The sequence below is a fragment of the Bombus fervidus genome, chromosome 13 (genome assembly GCF_041682495.2).
Source record: "Bombus fervidus isolate BK054 chromosome 13, iyBomFerv1, whole genome shotgun sequence".
Lineage (NCBI taxonomy): Eukaryota > Metazoa > Arthropoda > Insecta > Hymenoptera > Apidae > Bombus > Bombus fervidus.
In genome coordinates, this window is record NC_091529.1 from 11194793 (window position 1) to 11210821 (window position 16029).

At 34.8% G+C, this 16029-nt stretch overlaps 2 protein-coding genes across 5 annotated transcripts; both read left to right on the forward strand.

Moving 5' to 3' along the window:
• The first annotated feature begins 202 nt into the window (after nucleotides 1-202).
• Ttll1b (Tubulin tyrosine ligase-like 1B) lies at nucleotides 203-5094 on the forward strand. 3 transcript variants are annotated; one of them, XM_072015410.2, is made up of 9 exons: nucleotides 203-456; nucleotides 1709-1861; nucleotides 2030-2095; nucleotides 2601-2779; nucleotides 2928-3114; nucleotides 3292-3493; nucleotides 3701-3931; nucleotides 4003-4112; nucleotides 4542-5094. In XM_072015410.2, the coding sequence occupies exons 1-9, from the start codon at nucleotides 377-379 to the stop codon at nucleotides 4675-4677; spliced, it is 1344 nt and encodes a 447-aa protein (XP_071871511.1). In that variant the 5' UTR covers nucleotides 203-376; the 3' UTR covers nucleotides 4678-5094. The 3 variants fall into 3 exon arrangements, with proteins under 3 accessions (XP_071871511.1, XP_071871513.1, XP_071871512.1); XM_072015412.2 differs by having other exon boundaries at nucleotides 1730-1861; XM_072015411.1 differs by lacking the exon at nucleotides 203-456 and adding an exon at nucleotides 1024-1386.
• Nucleotides 5095-5192: 98 nt separating this feature from the next.
• On the forward strand, nucleotides 5193-15670 carry LOC139993560 (atrial natriuretic peptide receptor 1). 2 transcript variants are annotated; one of them, XM_072015400.1, is made up of 19 exons: nucleotides 5193-5302; nucleotides 6137-6305; nucleotides 8582-8747; nucleotides 9051-9125; nucleotides 9561-9840; nucleotides 9931-10040; nucleotides 10583-10771; nucleotides 11041-11261; nucleotides 11495-11734; nucleotides 11894-12014; nucleotides 12072-12280; nucleotides 12377-12527; nucleotides 12888-13047; nucleotides 13116-13276; nucleotides 13589-13755; nucleotides 13877-14023; nucleotides 14154-14346; nucleotides 14680-14953; nucleotides 15139-15670. In XM_072015400.1, the coding sequence occupies exons 1-19, from the start codon at nucleotides 5203-5205 to the stop codon at nucleotides 15432-15434; spliced, it is 3429 nt and encodes a 1142-aa protein (XP_071871501.1). In that variant the 5' UTR covers nucleotides 5193-5202; the 3' UTR covers nucleotides 15435-15670. The 2 variants fall into 2 exon arrangements, with proteins under 2 accessions (XP_071871501.1, XP_071871500.1); XM_072015399.1 differs by having other exon boundaries at nucleotides 11894-12280.
• The last annotated feature ends 359 nt before the right edge of the window (nucleotides 15671-16029 follow it).

The following is a 16029-nucleotide window of genomic DNA, read 5'->3' on the forward strand; positions in this document are numbered from 1 at the left end:
AATACGTCTTTCTTGCTGTGACGCTAGCGGGTTTCTGATACGTGAAAGGTACAATCGACGCAGATAGGAAAAAGAAAATAATAGCGATGTAAACACACTTGAAATCTGCCGGTAGTCTTTTAACGCGAAGTCAAACCACTCGACCTTGATCGAACGTGTTGATTTGTCACAGTATAACCAAATTAATCGTTTCTTCTCGCAGGGATTATTCTGTAATAAAAACGGTCAAACTTTTGAAAATTATGATCGATTTAAGATTGAGAGTATATTGTAACGCAAGTAGACATGGCGAGAAGGTAAAACGATAATCGACCCATTGATCGATTTAATTAGAAGTTTACATATATAGAGACTTTATTAATCCCAATATGGTACAATGTCTCCGAGGTTCGATGTGATTTTTCACGCGTTTACTTGTTTAAGGAATTTTGGAAAAAATCATTCAAATACTTTAAGGTATCTACTTTAAGATTCTGAAATTAGATATTCAAAGAGAAAGTTAAAGAAGCTTTCAGTAAGTTTTTCAACGATATTTATAAATGGCGGTAACCTTTACATTTTAATTCGATGATTTTTATAAATTGGCTAACAACAATAATCTATACAACAGCGTAATATTTCTTTTTATCTTTTTTATGTGGATGCAACTCACGGCATTGTCTTCTTATAATTTAATTGCTTCCTATTTTGTAGGTTGTCGAATATTTAAGACGTAATATTTTACAGGTATTTTTATTGTTTTTCAAAGAGATATACAGATACGGATTAATCGATTAATCATTTCTGAAGTTATGAGAATCATTTGTAAACGTTTCAAAAATTGTCTTCTCTTTATCCGTTCATTGTTCAAATTGAAATTATGTTAAATATAACATTACTAAAGAAAGTCAATTTATATTCTTCTTGGAAAAATATTTCTCATATATTTGTGTGCTGTTTATATCCTTCACTGTTCGGAATCAAAAAGATCTCAGTGTGCCATTGCTGTCGATGCTTGCGATTATATGTAAATAATATAATTAATATTAACAACTCATGCTCTAAAATATTTGAATTTTAAATAAGCGTGAAGGAATTATGGAATTATGTTACGAAGAATTATGTTAAGAAGAAAATAGAGTATAAGTAGTAATATACCGTAAATTAAATGGTGAAAGAGTAACCGTATCTGACCGTAAGCATAAAGCGTATCTGACTCAAATTGTATTCCGGATTCATTTTTATCGCTTGTTTATCACATTCCTGATGCGCGGGGACTGGATGCGTTCAAAATTCGCGTATCCACAGTGAATCGATCTAACTTTTCTCATCGAAAACCATGGCGTCCGGTACAATAGCTGAAAATAAACGTGTCACAAATTTAAGCGTATCTAACAATCACGGCAGGTAAACAAGAACGAAAACGAATGTGATACGACATTAAGAAAAAGATTTAACCCATCAAGGATGGTATCTGTACAATGCGCACGGACTGTTTGGCTATTCTCGGGCCTCAGCCTATATTGTATCCTTGAACTGTGCGTTTCTTATCTCTGTTGTAGTTCTCTGTTTGTAAAGCGTATCGTATCTCGTATTTTCGATGGTGTTTATACCTTCGGTTGTTTATCCTATATATCCGGTCCTACCAAAAGCATCGCGTGCTATCCCTGAAGGGTTAAAAAATACGGCATAAAGCAAGTGATTAGCTATCTTTTTCTTCTTCTTCTAGAAAAGTTCTAAACATTTACAGAGTATCGGCAAGTGGAACGGACAAAACGAAAGTGACGTTTTGCACGGACGTGGATAAATCTGTAATAGTACATAATTTCGAGAAGAGGGGATGGGTTCAAGTCGGTCCGGAGGATGACTGGAATTTTTATTGGTAATAATTACTTTTTATTTTGCGGAAGAAAAAGAAGCGAGAGATAAAATTGTATTATCCAAATGTTTTTATACTGATTTCATTATTTTATACTGATTGTATTATTTAAAAATTCTACGAAAGGAACGAGTTAAGAAAAAGTTACGCAAGATTTTAAAATTATTTTAGGGCAGCCACGCAATCGTGCAGGAATATATTCAGTGTAGAAACAGGATATAGGATGGACGACAAACAGTTAAATATCCATTTTGTTAAAACAAAACAACAATTTTTAAATATTCATCGTTTATTTTATATTTAGCGATGCACGAAAGTATCTAACACTCGTATAAGGCTTTTATCAACATCCTGAATTATGTGTATCATATAAAACTTTTCATTTTCATTAATAATATAATAGGATACGATACTATCGTGATTTAATTGATGAAATTTCAAACGAAGTTGAACATGTATATACAGTTATTTGTTACATGAATAATAATATTTGATGATGTCATCTTTACCATTAATTCTACGTTTTATTCTAATTTTTTATCAAGTATAGATTTGCAGCAAATAATTTACAACTTTTAAGTACGTTTTCATACTTGTTTTAAACTTTAAACGATATAATCGTTATAGTCGTATCTTATTATTATAACGCTAATCAGATCTAAAAAAAAAATCTGTATAATACACACAATATATTCGTACAATTTTCTTATGGCTAATATTTAAGTAGTATCTCAACTTGTAGAATAATTAATCATTTCCCGAATCATTACGAATTAACTCGAAAAGACTTGTTGGTGAAAAATATAAAACGTTACCGAAAAGAATTGGAGCGCGAGGGAAATCCTTTAGCGGAAAGAGGAGATGGCCCGGGAAAATACCTTTATCTCGATTTCATACCTATCACGTTTGTTTTACCGGCAGGTAAAATATTGTTGTAATATAGCATAATGTATTATAAATATATATGGCTTCCGAATATTAATATCAGTGTCATATCAATTGTATAGAATAAGTTATTATTATCGTTGATTGTACAGTTGAAATACTTAATAAGATAAATTTATTTTAGACTACAATATGTTCGTGGAGGAATACCGAAAATCACCACAAAGCACGTGGATTATGAAACCGTGCGGCAAATCACAAGGCGCTGGAATATTTCTAATCAATAAATTAAGTAAACTGAAGAAGTGGTCTCGAGAAGCAAAAAACCCATTCAATCCAAATTTAGCGAAAGAATCGTATGTAATATCCAGGTACAAGATGATCCTCTACAATTCATCTAATTTATGTTAAAATTGACGAGCTTTTTGAAAAAAAATCTATAATTTTATTATAAATATATAGATGCTAAATTAGTAATATTAAAACATAACTTAAATGAAGAACGTTGAAATGAAAAATATTTTCCTATTTTCAAAATAAATACGTAGGTACATTGACAATCCGCTTCTAATAGGAGGAAAAAAGTTTGATCTGAGGCTATACGTTCTTATTACGTCTTTTCGACCATTAAAAGCGTATCTCTTCAAACTAGGATTTTGCCGATTTTGTACAGTCAAGTACGACACTAGTATTCAAGAATTAGACAATATGTATGTTCATCTCACGAACGTGTCTGTGCAAAAGCATGGTGTAAGTGAATTTTTTCTGTTTCTACAAAGAAAGAAAAAATATATAAATATTAATAGACTGCGGATTTTAATGCAAACTCATATTTTTATAAACACTTTTACACGATGTAAATTTTGCATAAATGCATAAAAATTCGAGAACGAAATATCGAGAAGAAAAACTAAACGAGAACAACATAGAGTTCTGAAATACTTACGAATATTCCAGGAAGAATATAATAGCAAGCATGGTGGTAAATTAAGCGTGCACAATTTGAGATTATACTTGGAAAGCACGCGTGGGAAAGCGGTCACGGAAAAGTTATTCGCAAACATCACTTGGTGCATCGTGCATTCTTTGAAAGCTGTCGCTCCAGTTATGGCAAACGATCGACACTGCTTCGAGTGCTACGGCTACGACATCATCATCGATAATGATCTTAAACCGTGGCTTATCGAGGTTCTTCGATTTATTTTTCTTATTTTCTTATTTCTTCTTCTGGTAACCAATCTTTCCTACGTTTCCTACAGGTGAACGCATCTCCGTCGTTGACATCTACCACGGTAAACGACCGAATCTTAAAATACAAATTAATCGACAACATAATTTCGATCGTCGTACCACCCGAGGGTGTCCCAGAGTAAGTGTCACATTTGAAGAAAATTCCTTTACGGAAAAAAGAAATATTGTAACATAAAGTAGTTGTAAAAATTGAAAACAAATTTGATAAACTTGGAGATATAAGTTTTTCGAGAGTAGAAGATAGATTTATGATATTTTGTAAGAAACGAATACTAGATTAGTTGTTACGCTAGTTTAAATTAACTAGTATTATTACTAGTGCCATAAGTATTTTTCAAAACGTTCAATGAAAATCAGAAAAATATATATTTAATTGCAAAATCAAATAATATGATAGTAACGTGGATTTGGTTGACAGTATATCGAATTTAAAAGTTGGTCTTCTATGGAAGATGGAAAATATAAGTTATCACGTTTCTCCTGTAATCTTCATTTATTTTTAAAAACTTAATTTTTCCAATTTCAATCAAAACACGATTGTACACAGCGTAAGATGGAACAAATGTCCACCACCGGAAGCATTGGGGAATTTCGAACTCCTCCTGGACGAAGAACTCGTCGCTCAAGAGGAGAAAGAATATTCGTCTGGGAAATATCGAAGTTCCTCCAGCAAATGGAAATAAATATTCCACTATTCCTAAACAACGAGAAAAAGTGTCCTTTGGATAAAATATCGAAAGGTGGGATGACGAGGCATGCGTAGAAGCAACAGGCATAGCCTGCTTTAATCGTCAAGGCGCATGTACCAAATCTTCGAAATGCATATATTCCAGTTTATTTTGCTCGCGTACAACACAATTTATCGTAACTCGACGTGATTCCCTGAGAAAAGAGACACACGTGTGCTAACATCCAAGGCATTAAATCTTCTAACAAATGTTTGACGAAGTGACACGAACGCGTTATATCAATCGGTATATAAGGGTGAATCTTCTTCGGGGGTGGTTTAGATATGTTCTAACCGGTGTTCCGTCACGCGATACGCTACGCGAAAGTTATGATAGAATTATACTGATCCAATAAAAGAGAAGTTTCTCGAATTTGTTAATAATAATTATTTAATTTCAACATTTTCTGCTATAATTATAATAATTCGTATTAACCGAATGTAACGATTTGCACTATTAAAATAATCGCAACAGAGAAGAATGGAGAATAGTTTATGCAAACAGGTGTTGTCCGTGAGTACGAAGTTTTTGGTAATCGCAGTGGTTTCTCAGACTATGGGTTTTGTCAACGTTACTCCAGGTAAGATTAAAATATTCTATTAAATTTTTTAAATAATATTCGTATTAATTAGATAGACAATCGAATAAATATATTTTAGCGCGTCAGTCTTTTCTTTTTTTTTTTTTTTTTTTTTAATGAATGGTAGGTCAACAGTTCGTTTTTAACGGTTAAAGTATTTTTATCAAATGCTACAATTTTATTAAAAATATTTTAACTACTAAATATATTGTTGATTCATCAATAACTATACGTATAAGAGTGGAAAAGGTATAAAAATTAGTATTAGTAGAAACATACAACCTTTGGCGACCCTCGTTTTTCTGATGTAGCAAGCAGTTGTGCGTATGAATGAAATAAACATACTTTCTGTGCAATTTGTTTCGATGGCTGACACAACAACGACTTCTTCTACTTGTTTGGGTCTCGATCCAGTTTCTGTTGAGCGCGATGGCGTTTGATATGTCACGTTTAAATACATGTCCATAAACAACTTTTTTTTTTAATGAGTTTATATTATTAATTTATTCCAACAAGCTGTATTAATTATGAAAAAGTGTACAAATTCGTCCTTATAAAATCAGATTCAGATAATGTAAGCAAGTTGGTTGCTCGTTAAACATTTTGTATTCATATCTATATCAGCAATCGAGAGATTGTTTTTTTTTTTTTCAAGATGTAACTTAACTACAGAGTCACTAATAAAGATTATTACGTGCTTTATAAATATTGATATTTACAAGAGCGAAGATGCTGCTTTTTCATCTTAAAGTGACATTAAAATAAAAGAGAACAATAATGTACAATAACAGCGATCTTCAAATGATATAAATTCAGTTTTATTTGTTTGTTCAGCGTATGACGAACATTCCACAAGAGTGTACAACGTAGGCGTTCTTATGGCTTCTCGCTTGAACAGTCCTTTCGATCTGGAGAGATGCGGTCCAGCCGTCGACTTGGCTTTGGCCGAAGTAAATGACTTCTTAAGCGTGCACAACGTAAAGTTGCGCAAGGTTCAAGGAAGGTAAGACGAATGTAAAAAATATTCTATCGATACGTTTCCTAGCCTCCGTTTCTTGACCCTTGGACGACCATCGCTTAGGTATGTTTATGCGTAGTAGGGTCGTTGGTTTTACGTCGTATTCTTCTTTGCCGATAATTCGCTCGTAATTCTTCTCGTACTTGTCTATGCGTTCTACCAATTGACCTTCTGTTTACGTAAAATGAAAGAAAAATAAGGGAAGTAGAATAAAGTGTCTCTGCCCTAGATCGCGTGTATTACGCGCGACCCTGTGTGAACTGATTCACTTTTGACCACGCGTTCTCATCGCTTCCACGTCATTACATTGATCCAATTGGACAGACGTTTGCCGTTTGCACAAAAGACAGGCCTTCGATGCCGTGACTCGTTGATCGTGACCACTGTTTGGTGAAACGAGATTAGTCGTCTGAAATTTGAATAAAATTGAAGAACGTAGTAAAGTTTGAAAAGTTAAAAATAATATCACCGTTTTCAATTTTTTATAAGAGTATCAGAATTATAGTTGTATATTTGGCTACTATAAAATGTTGTTACCTTAAGAGCTATCTTTGAAAAGCTTATGTCGTTGGACCTAACAGATTGTTTTCATTCTCTACCTTCAGTGTAAGAACGTGAGCTCCAAACACGCGAACGTACGTATCTGGTCTGCGAACATGTATATCTGGTGTGCAAACGCGATTTACGAACGTGCAAACGTGGCCCGCAGACGTAGACAGCGAATTTTGATTTTTGTCCCGAAGGCTCGTTCAAATTTCGCATTGCGCGTCATATTAAAATACTATTATTTAGTCATAAAATAACTTTCAAGCCAGGAAACGAACAAAAATGTATTTATCGCGTTCTTGCCCTATCATATTCAATTAAAATATCAAAATATATATATATAAAAACCAGCAAATGCCAAACAAGTACCGATTACTAAAATATCGATGCCAAATATCAGATATCGAATATCAAACTTTCGCTGTAAACCTAAAACTAATAAAAGTTCAACGAGTCCCAGGTTTCCCCTGTGCTGATCGAACGACGTAGAATTAGACTAATCCGACAGAACGAATTAATCCACGTCACAATCGGTTAACGAAGGTAGCGAAGGGCAAGGATCACCGAGCGTGATAATATCCGTAGGATCAGCCGGTATATCCAATCATTGGCCATTCAACGGTACGATTTAAATCTATCATTATTTCCGAGTGGTTCTTTACACTTGAAATGACGCAGCATTCTGCCAGCCCCTCCAACAATTATCAATCATTCGAGTCGTAGGTGCGTTACGAACGTTCCACGGGTTCTCCGGGGATATCTCTCGTATACGACAGCCTGTTTCGATCGTTTCCTCTTTTCCCTTGGATCGGTAATTCGATCGCAACCTGTTTGCACGACGAAACACCATCATCCATCAACTCGTTTGCCCTCTGTTCCTTTTCCCGGTATTGTTTGATTCATACAACCCATTGTCCCACGCTTCCTTTTTGTTCCGTCGTCGACTCGAATGGGATCGTGTTGCGGAGAAAACGGCGCACAGGAAAACACGTGATCCTGAAAGATTGCCGACAAATAGTAGACCGAGAGGTCACGTTAAAGCCGACCTTCTTCCTTTGGATCGATCCAAACAAGTATATAGAACGACGAAGAAAACAGGCTTCGCAACTTTTGGAACAGATAATATTTGACGAACGAAGGAGAAAAGATTTTTAATGTTATATCAAACTTTTTCTTCGTGTCTTTTCGTCGTTAAGGGATTTCTCAATTTTCACAGAGATACGAGAAAATCGTTGTTTACCGTGTACAGTGGCTGACGAAAATATTTCAGCACTCGTAATGGAAGACTTTTATATCCACGTGCCAATCGATACTTAGTTATATTAGAAAACCGAGAATATCGATATACACATGAAATTGGTATATGAAAATATTTACATTGAAAAGAAATGCAAAGTTTCATACTTTTAATAGAAATTTCAATATCACGTTTGTTTGTTTTTTATTCTAATATTCGATACGTTTCCACTTTGAATTCCTTTTCATCGTAAATCCATCGTAAATTCATCGTAATCGTTTTTTATAAACTTCATACTTTATTCAACGGGATTGTGAATTTTAAAAGACAGAATTATTAATTAACTAGGAATAATATAACCTTGTGGTTATATATCAACATGGTTTTATTTTATATAATTGGGTAGTAATTAATAAAATGCATACCGATTAATAATTAATTAATGAAATTTTAAAAACTGCAACCCTATGATTCTCAGCTATCCATCGTGTAGCGGATCCGCGGCACCAGGTTTAGCCGCTGACATGCACTTCCGGGCGAACGTGATCGCGTTTATCGGTCCAGCCTGTGCTTTCGCCCTGGAACCCGTGGCAAAACTCGCCGCCTATTGGAACACTCCCATAATCACTGGAATGGGTGACCAAGTATCGATCATTCTAATTCGTTGTAGCTCGTCAAAAACAAACAGAAAATGAGCCTGTACATTTTTAGAAGATATTTGTATCTATCGTTAAAAATCCAATCTCTCACCACATTCCTAACGATAACTCAGACATTTTCTTACGGATATATCGGCTCTTAAATTATAGAAAGTTAGTAGAAAGTTAAAAGAAGATGATATATATAGCACGAATAAAATTATATAATTATATCCGTAGTCTACTCGTTAACAATTATTTACATAACGCTGTTCGTTTTCATATTACGACATTTTCAACTCAATGAAGCCGCCATCGGAGGAAGAACTGTCCGTAACATCGGGTATCCTTGGGAGAATCAATAAATGGAAGAATGAAAGCTCGGTAAGAAGAGTGTAATTATACTTCTATGTTCGTTAAGTTAATTGATCGCGTTTTTCGCTTAATTATCGCATGTAACGGAAGCATTTAGGTGGAAGAGAACACGAGATATTTCTCCTGATACCGCATCCCTATTTACGACTTCGTTAGTATTCTTAATTAGTCGCGCGCTTGTTAACGCGACTAATATAAAACTAAAACGTATATCGTACGCGCGAATAAAATAACTGAAAGTCAGAGGTAAAAGAGGCGACAAGTCCATTTTTCTATTTCGTAATTTCGATTTTATTTAATCTGCGAAGTTTAAATCTATCTTTCAGCTATAAATTCCGTTTTAGAGGAGAATAGATAAATAAATGACAACTTTCTGCAATTTATAAATTATATTTCAAAAGTTGCTTAGGATATATCATTCGATCCTGAATTCTTGCTTTCAAGGGAATCTTCAAAGACAAAAGCAAATATCCAACTCTGACAAGGATGTCTTATTGCCAGTGTCGACTTCGACTGGTATTCTCTAGTATATTTAAAGAATTTGGATGGTCCCACGTAGCACTGATATTGGACAGATCCGATCTGTTCTCGTGGACTGTCGGGAAAAATTTGGAATACGGTTTAAGAAAAGAGGGGCTGTTGAAGTTCGTGAGAGAACTCGATGGAAATTCCGAGGACGAGTCGTACCATTACTATTTGCGCGACGCTAGTATGTACGCACGAGGTAAACGTCACATGGATTTCTTTCGAATTAACATTTCTAACAGAGTATTTTTTCTGTTTCTAAATTAACACGTCATTCGTTTTCCGACAGTGCTGATCCTTAGCGTTCGAGGAACTCTGGTTAGGAAGTTTATGTTGGCTGCTCACGACTTGGAAATGACGAGAGGAGATTGGGCGTTTCTCGATGTTGAAATATTTCAAGTAAAACGAAAGTTTCTCTTCTAAATATAGGGTGGTTAATAAGCTACCGATCGACAAGAGATTTAATAACTCGATACTTTTCGGAAAGTTATGAAAATCTTTTTTCCATGATACGAAAAAATGGTTTAAAGCGTCCATTATTCTTAATTTGGCGAAGGTAGACCGATTTTTCTAACTAAAATAGGTAAATCGATGATAGATGAAATAAAAGTAGCGTGGAACAATGTCACGATTGAGCGACGCGGGAAAATCTTCAGAGCTTCCTTTACAGATGCGAAACTATTAAAATCAGTCGGCACTCGGCTGGCCAGCCATATCACATATAAATAAATATGAAATTAATTTCGTTAAATATGTGTAGGAGAAAATTTATGTGGATGAATAAAATTAACGAGTTGAAAAAGTTCGATCCGAATTCAAATTTAAAATCCAAGTGAAAACGTTTTAATTGGAATTGAAATTGAAATTTGAAAACTTACATACACGGAAGTGTTATACAAGAGCGACAAACAAATTTCTTTCCCTTTTTAATAAAAATTCAGGGAGCCTATTGGGGTGACCACGATTGGCAAGTTGACGACGAGGATGATGCCATCGCTAGAAAAGCGTACGAGGCACTGCTCAGAGTATCTCTTTTACAACCAACCAGTCCGAGATTTCAAGATTTTGCCGACACTGTTCGTCAAAGAGCTCAAACCGACTACAATTATTCTTTCTCGGAAGGAGAAGAGGTATTAGTATCCTATTAGCCTATAAATACCGGATAAAGATAACTAAACCGATAAATATTTAACTAGCCTTCGCGGACAGAGTTATACTTTCAAAATGCCAAAAAACCGATACCCATCGAATAACATAAGAAACGTGATAAAACTTTTACTATATTTTAAAAGAATTCTTTTAAACTTAACAAATCCATCGAGTAAAACGAAACGATAATACTAGATAATGATCGAATAAACGACAAACATAACGAACAGAACTTATTATCGCGTTCCAGGTGAATTTCTTTATCGGAGCTTTCTACGATGGCGTATATTTGCTCGGAATGGCATTGAACGAAACTCTGTCCGAGGACGGAAATATCACAGACGGCATATCGATAACGAGGAGAATGTGGGACCGAGACTTCATTGGTATTACGGGGCACGTGAGGATCGACGACAATGGAGATCGCGACGCGGACTACAGTATCCTGGATTTAGATCCTATCACGGGAAGGTCAGCGTCAATTAAGCCAGCCATTCCTCTGATCCGTTTGCTAATCAACCGCCATTCTATCAGTCGACCGAGTACATTCGAACCAAAGCCGCCGCCACCGTGAAACCCTCGAATTTACTCTGAATACCAAGCAGAATTTTGACGAAGCATATATACATATGTATTACGTATACCGAAATTAGATATTGTTCTATAAATTTATGTAGAGCTAATATCCATTCGAAATTTTCTAGGTTTGAAGTCGTTGCGCACTATTTAGGATTAAATCGAGAATACAGTCCCGTGGCTGGGAAGAAGATTCATTGGCCCGGAGGAAGAGAAGGTCCTCCTGCCGATGTTCCCGAGTGTGGATTTCTAGGAAACGATCCTTCTTGCACGTCCAGGACTGAAGCCTATACTTTCGTCGCTTATACCAGTTTAGCCCTCGTTGTGTTTCTACTCGTTGCCGTTACCGCGATATGCGTGTTGTACAGGCTAGTAATATTTCCAGTTTACTGACATTATTCTGTAATACAGTATTATATGTTATATGTAATATTATACGATTTTGTATAGAATTTTTTGACAAGAGTGTTGAAATTTTGTATACACTTTTGTCCAGAATAATAACATTTATACACGTATATTTGCAGACATTTAAGGGTGTCGGCTGATCTGAACAACATGTCCTGGAGAATCAGACCCGAAGAACTGCTTCTAGAAATAGGGAAACCGTTCTCTTCGAAAATTAATCTACACCAAGCGATAGCTGAGGTGAATACTAACGAGTCGAACGAAGAAAACATAATAAAATCAACTCTGTTTTTACAGAATTTTGGATTGGAGCAGCGTATTCGCCGTGGATCGCAATTCAGCTGCGAATCCTTACCTCCAACCACGGTATTCACCACCGTTGGAATTTATAAGGGAGAAAGAGTGGCTATTAAAAAAGTCACCAAAAAGAAGGTAGTTGACGTCACCAAGAAATTATTATGGGAGATTAAACAAGTTCGAGACGTTACATCGGAAAATACTGTCAGGTATAATAATAATAATACGATTGTGTAGCAACATAACGTTATAATATTGAAAACAAACTATTATTCGCTGGATGAAATACTACAAACGAATTTCAGATTTATCGGCGCGTGTCTCTGTTCTCCATCACCGACCGTGTTAATCTTGACAGAGTATTGTCCTCGAGGTTCCTTGAAAGACGTCCTAGAGAACGAAGCTATTAAATTGGATTGGAATTTTCGAATGTCTCTGATCCACGACATCGTTAAGGTACAGCGGATGCACATGTTGTATCACAGGTTCATTTCATTCAACTATGCAGAATTGAAATTCTATATTAAACAACACGTTCTTTTCACGTCGTGTTATTCCTAAAAATAAATCCATAAAACAGATAATAATATATTTCAAATTTATATAAAAGTTAAATAAAAAATATTATCATTGCTATATCAATTGACATAAATTTACGTAAAAGTTCCTATATTTATTTATCCCAAATTTTGTCACCGCCTTCCATGGTTATTTGTTATAACTCGTATAATTCTCTCACTGATTTATCGATATTCGAATAAAATTTGCATAATATTACTAGAATTTTATAAATACAAAATAGTTTAATTTTTTCAGGGAATGTCTTATCTTCATGCCAGCGAGGTATCAGCACATGGAAAGCTTCGATCCTGCAACTGTTTAATCGATGGCCGTTTCGTCCTAAAAATTTCAGACTTTGGTCTCAAAACACTCACTACCCCGTCTGACTTGATAATGGATGATAATTATTATACCAGTACGTAAGAGCAGTTTATGAAAAATGAATGGAAAGTTATTGATCGTTATGAAATTATTGTTTGATAGAATTGCTTTGGATCGCTCCGGAACTGTTATCATTAACTGTGACACCAGGCAGTGCGGCAACTCAGAAGGGGGATGTTTATAGTTTCGCGATCATCTTGGAGGAAATCGTGGTTCGTGGTGGCCCGTACGAATCTGTGAAATCGTTTATGACTTCCCAAGAGGTATGACAAAAATTTTGACATAATTTTTAGAATGTGGTATGATATCCAGTTACAGTAAGAATTATAGAAAATAACTATAAACAGAATAATTGATAACAGATAACTAATCACTATGATTATTTGCAGAACAATAATAAAGATTAATTTTTTAATGCGATTTACTGCTATTTGCTGTGATTTACTGTAATCATGTTCAATCCTGAAAATTATACATTTTTATTCATATTGTTAAGTATTGAAATATTTATATCGTGTTAAATTAGCTTTTCCCGCTTACATATTGTCAATAATTCTTGTATAAATTGCCCAAAGATCATCGGCCGGGTTGCAGCATCAGAAACGCCATCATTCAGACCGGAAGTGACACCGAAAGATTGCCCACCCGATATCCTATCCCTTATGGAGAAATGTTGGAACGAAATCCCAGAAGAACGACCAACGTTTCATGCAATTCGCGAAACTATACGTGGCATTATGAAGTAAGTCTTGTATTTCTCCGTAAAAAAAAAAAAAAAAAATACAAATATTTTTCTTCAACAAAGCGTCTTTATCTAAAACTGAAAATGGACATTGGATTTAAAAAAAGCTGTAACATTCCAGAGGCTACTGTGAAAATTTAATGGACGATCTGTTAAGACGTATGGAACAGTATGCAAATAATTTAGAAGCCCTCGTAGAGGAGAAAACGGAACAGTTAAGTCTAGAAAAGCGACGTAGCGAAGAACTCCTGTATCAAGTGCTTCCAAGGTAACGATACGTTTAAAATATTTCTAGATCCGAAATTTCTTAAGATTCCTACGTTTCTTGATATTTCCAAACGCTGTTCCTTTCGAGAATAAAAGAATTTCTATATTTATTTATAATTAAAATATCACAGGCAAGTGGCGTGTCAGTTAATGGCTGGAGAGCTGGTTCAACCAGAACAATTCGAGTGCGTGACGATTTATTTCAGTGACATAGTTGGCTTCACAGCTCTCTGTGCACAAAGTACGCCAATGGAAGTGGTGGATTTTTTAAACGACCTCTACAGTACTTTCGATCGCATCATCGAATTCTACGATGTTTATAAGGTACTTCGATGTCAATTAAACTAAATATCAACTAAAACTAAGTCCAAAGCTGTTGCTCAACTACGGATATTTATGAATTTACGAAAAATTTAAAAATGATAAACGTGTAAAACATCCAAAGTAAAGTACTCGCTATATTTAAATTTTATTTTCTTAGTTATATCCATAACAATATGATAATATGAAAAATTTTAATTAAATATGGATTAAAATCCATTTTATTCAATTTATTTATTCAATTTATCTTCATAAATATCCGTAACTTATTGCAGTTATTACAATTTTGAATAAGATGCTCGCATCGCTACTAACATATAATATAATTAAACTAAGGTGGAAACAATAGGAGATGCATACATGGTAGTGTCTGGCTTGCCAGAAAGAAACGGCAATGAACACGTGAGAGAAATTGCCCTAATGGCTCTAGCGATTCTCGATTCTGTACGTTCCTTCACTATAATGCATAAACAGAATGCACAACTCAGTGTTAGAATTGGTGTACACAGTGGACCTGTTTGCGCGGGTGTAGTTGGTCAAAAGATGCCACATTATTGTCTTTTTGGTGATACGGTAAATACTGCGTCAAGGATGGAGTCTTCTGGACTACGTAAGTCATTTTAAATCATTTCCGGAAAACCTCGTGATATTAGTATTTCTATATAATGATATACCAGTAAATTTTAATTCTAATTCCAAGTTTATTTAAAAAAAAAAAAGAAAACTCTTTGGATCATTTTGGATCACTGATATTTCCTTTCATTCCGATCCTTTTCTTAAATATGTTTGATATAGCGCTACGCATACACATTTCTGAAGCAACAAAATGTATATTGGATAAGTTTGGGACATTCGATTTGGAGCTCAGAGGTGAAGTGGAATTAAAAGGGAAGGGGCGAGTAACTTCTTATTGGTTAAGGGGCTGCTCCGAACCAGATCTAAGGCCACCAACACCGAAATACCGGAAACACAGCGTTAGTACGCCGGACAATAATTTAAATCCTCTAATCTTCCCGCCTAATAATACAAATGGTGCAAAAGCCAACAACAATACTTTCATTAATTTATCCGAATTACAGCAGACCGTGTAATCTTCGTAAATTTAAAGGTAAAGTGTAAAAAGAATCAATGTTCCATGGTAAATGTTCTTACGATTTAAAATTAAAGCTAGGACTCGTAATTATAATAAATTTATTTTATTTTTTCCTATTACAATACGTCGATTCGGGATGTTTGTATCGATAACATTTAATTTATACGTAAGTAGAAGAATCTATAATAGACTTTTGTCGTCAGGCGTGTATATTGAGTTGTTCATTTCCATCGATACGACTGTTCGAAAAATTGTAATATCTTTTTTATTCTGTTTGTGAAACAGTTCTACTTGCCAATATCGGCGCAATTTAACACACTTGTCTAACAACAATGATCTACGTAAAGCTCCGGTACATTGGAAGAGTCAACAGAAAAAATAAGAATTTCCTAAAAGAAATGGGAAAACACACTTTATTTTTTCTACTTCCACTGTGTCAAACTATTCGCGGTTTCAACGTACTGTAACTTCTTTCTGAATGTTTCTCGCTGAATAGACTACAGTAGAATTACCATCTTTATCTTTATTATCGTTTCCGTTAAACACTACTAGTAATCGGTTACAAACCTCTGTATTTTGTATTAGTGTGAAAC

Coding starts and splice junctions, on each gene's coding strand:
- Ttll1b (XM_072015410.2), top strand. CDS start 377: ATGTCTCCGAGGTTCGATGTGATTTTTCACGCGTTTACTTGTTTAAGG. Junction 1,862..2,029: donor GATGACTGGAATTTTTATTG/GTAATAATTACT, acceptor AAATTATTTTAG/GGCAGCCACGCAATCGTGCA. Junction 3,115..3,291: donor GAATCGTATGTAATATCCAG/GTACAAGATGAT, acceptor ATAAATACGTAG/GTACATTGACAATCCGCTTC.
- LOC139993560 (XM_072015399.1), top strand. CDS start 5,203: ATGGAGAATAGTTTATGCAAACAGGTGTTGTCCGTGAGTACGAAGTTT. Junction 9,841..9,930: donor CGCTAGTATGTACGCACGAG/GTAAACGTCACA, acceptor GTTTTCCGACAG/TGCTGATCCTTAGCGTTCGA. Junction 11,735..11,893: donor GCGATATGCGTGTTGTACAG/GCTAGTAATATT, acceptor GTATATTTGCAG/ACATTTAAGGGTGTCGGCTG.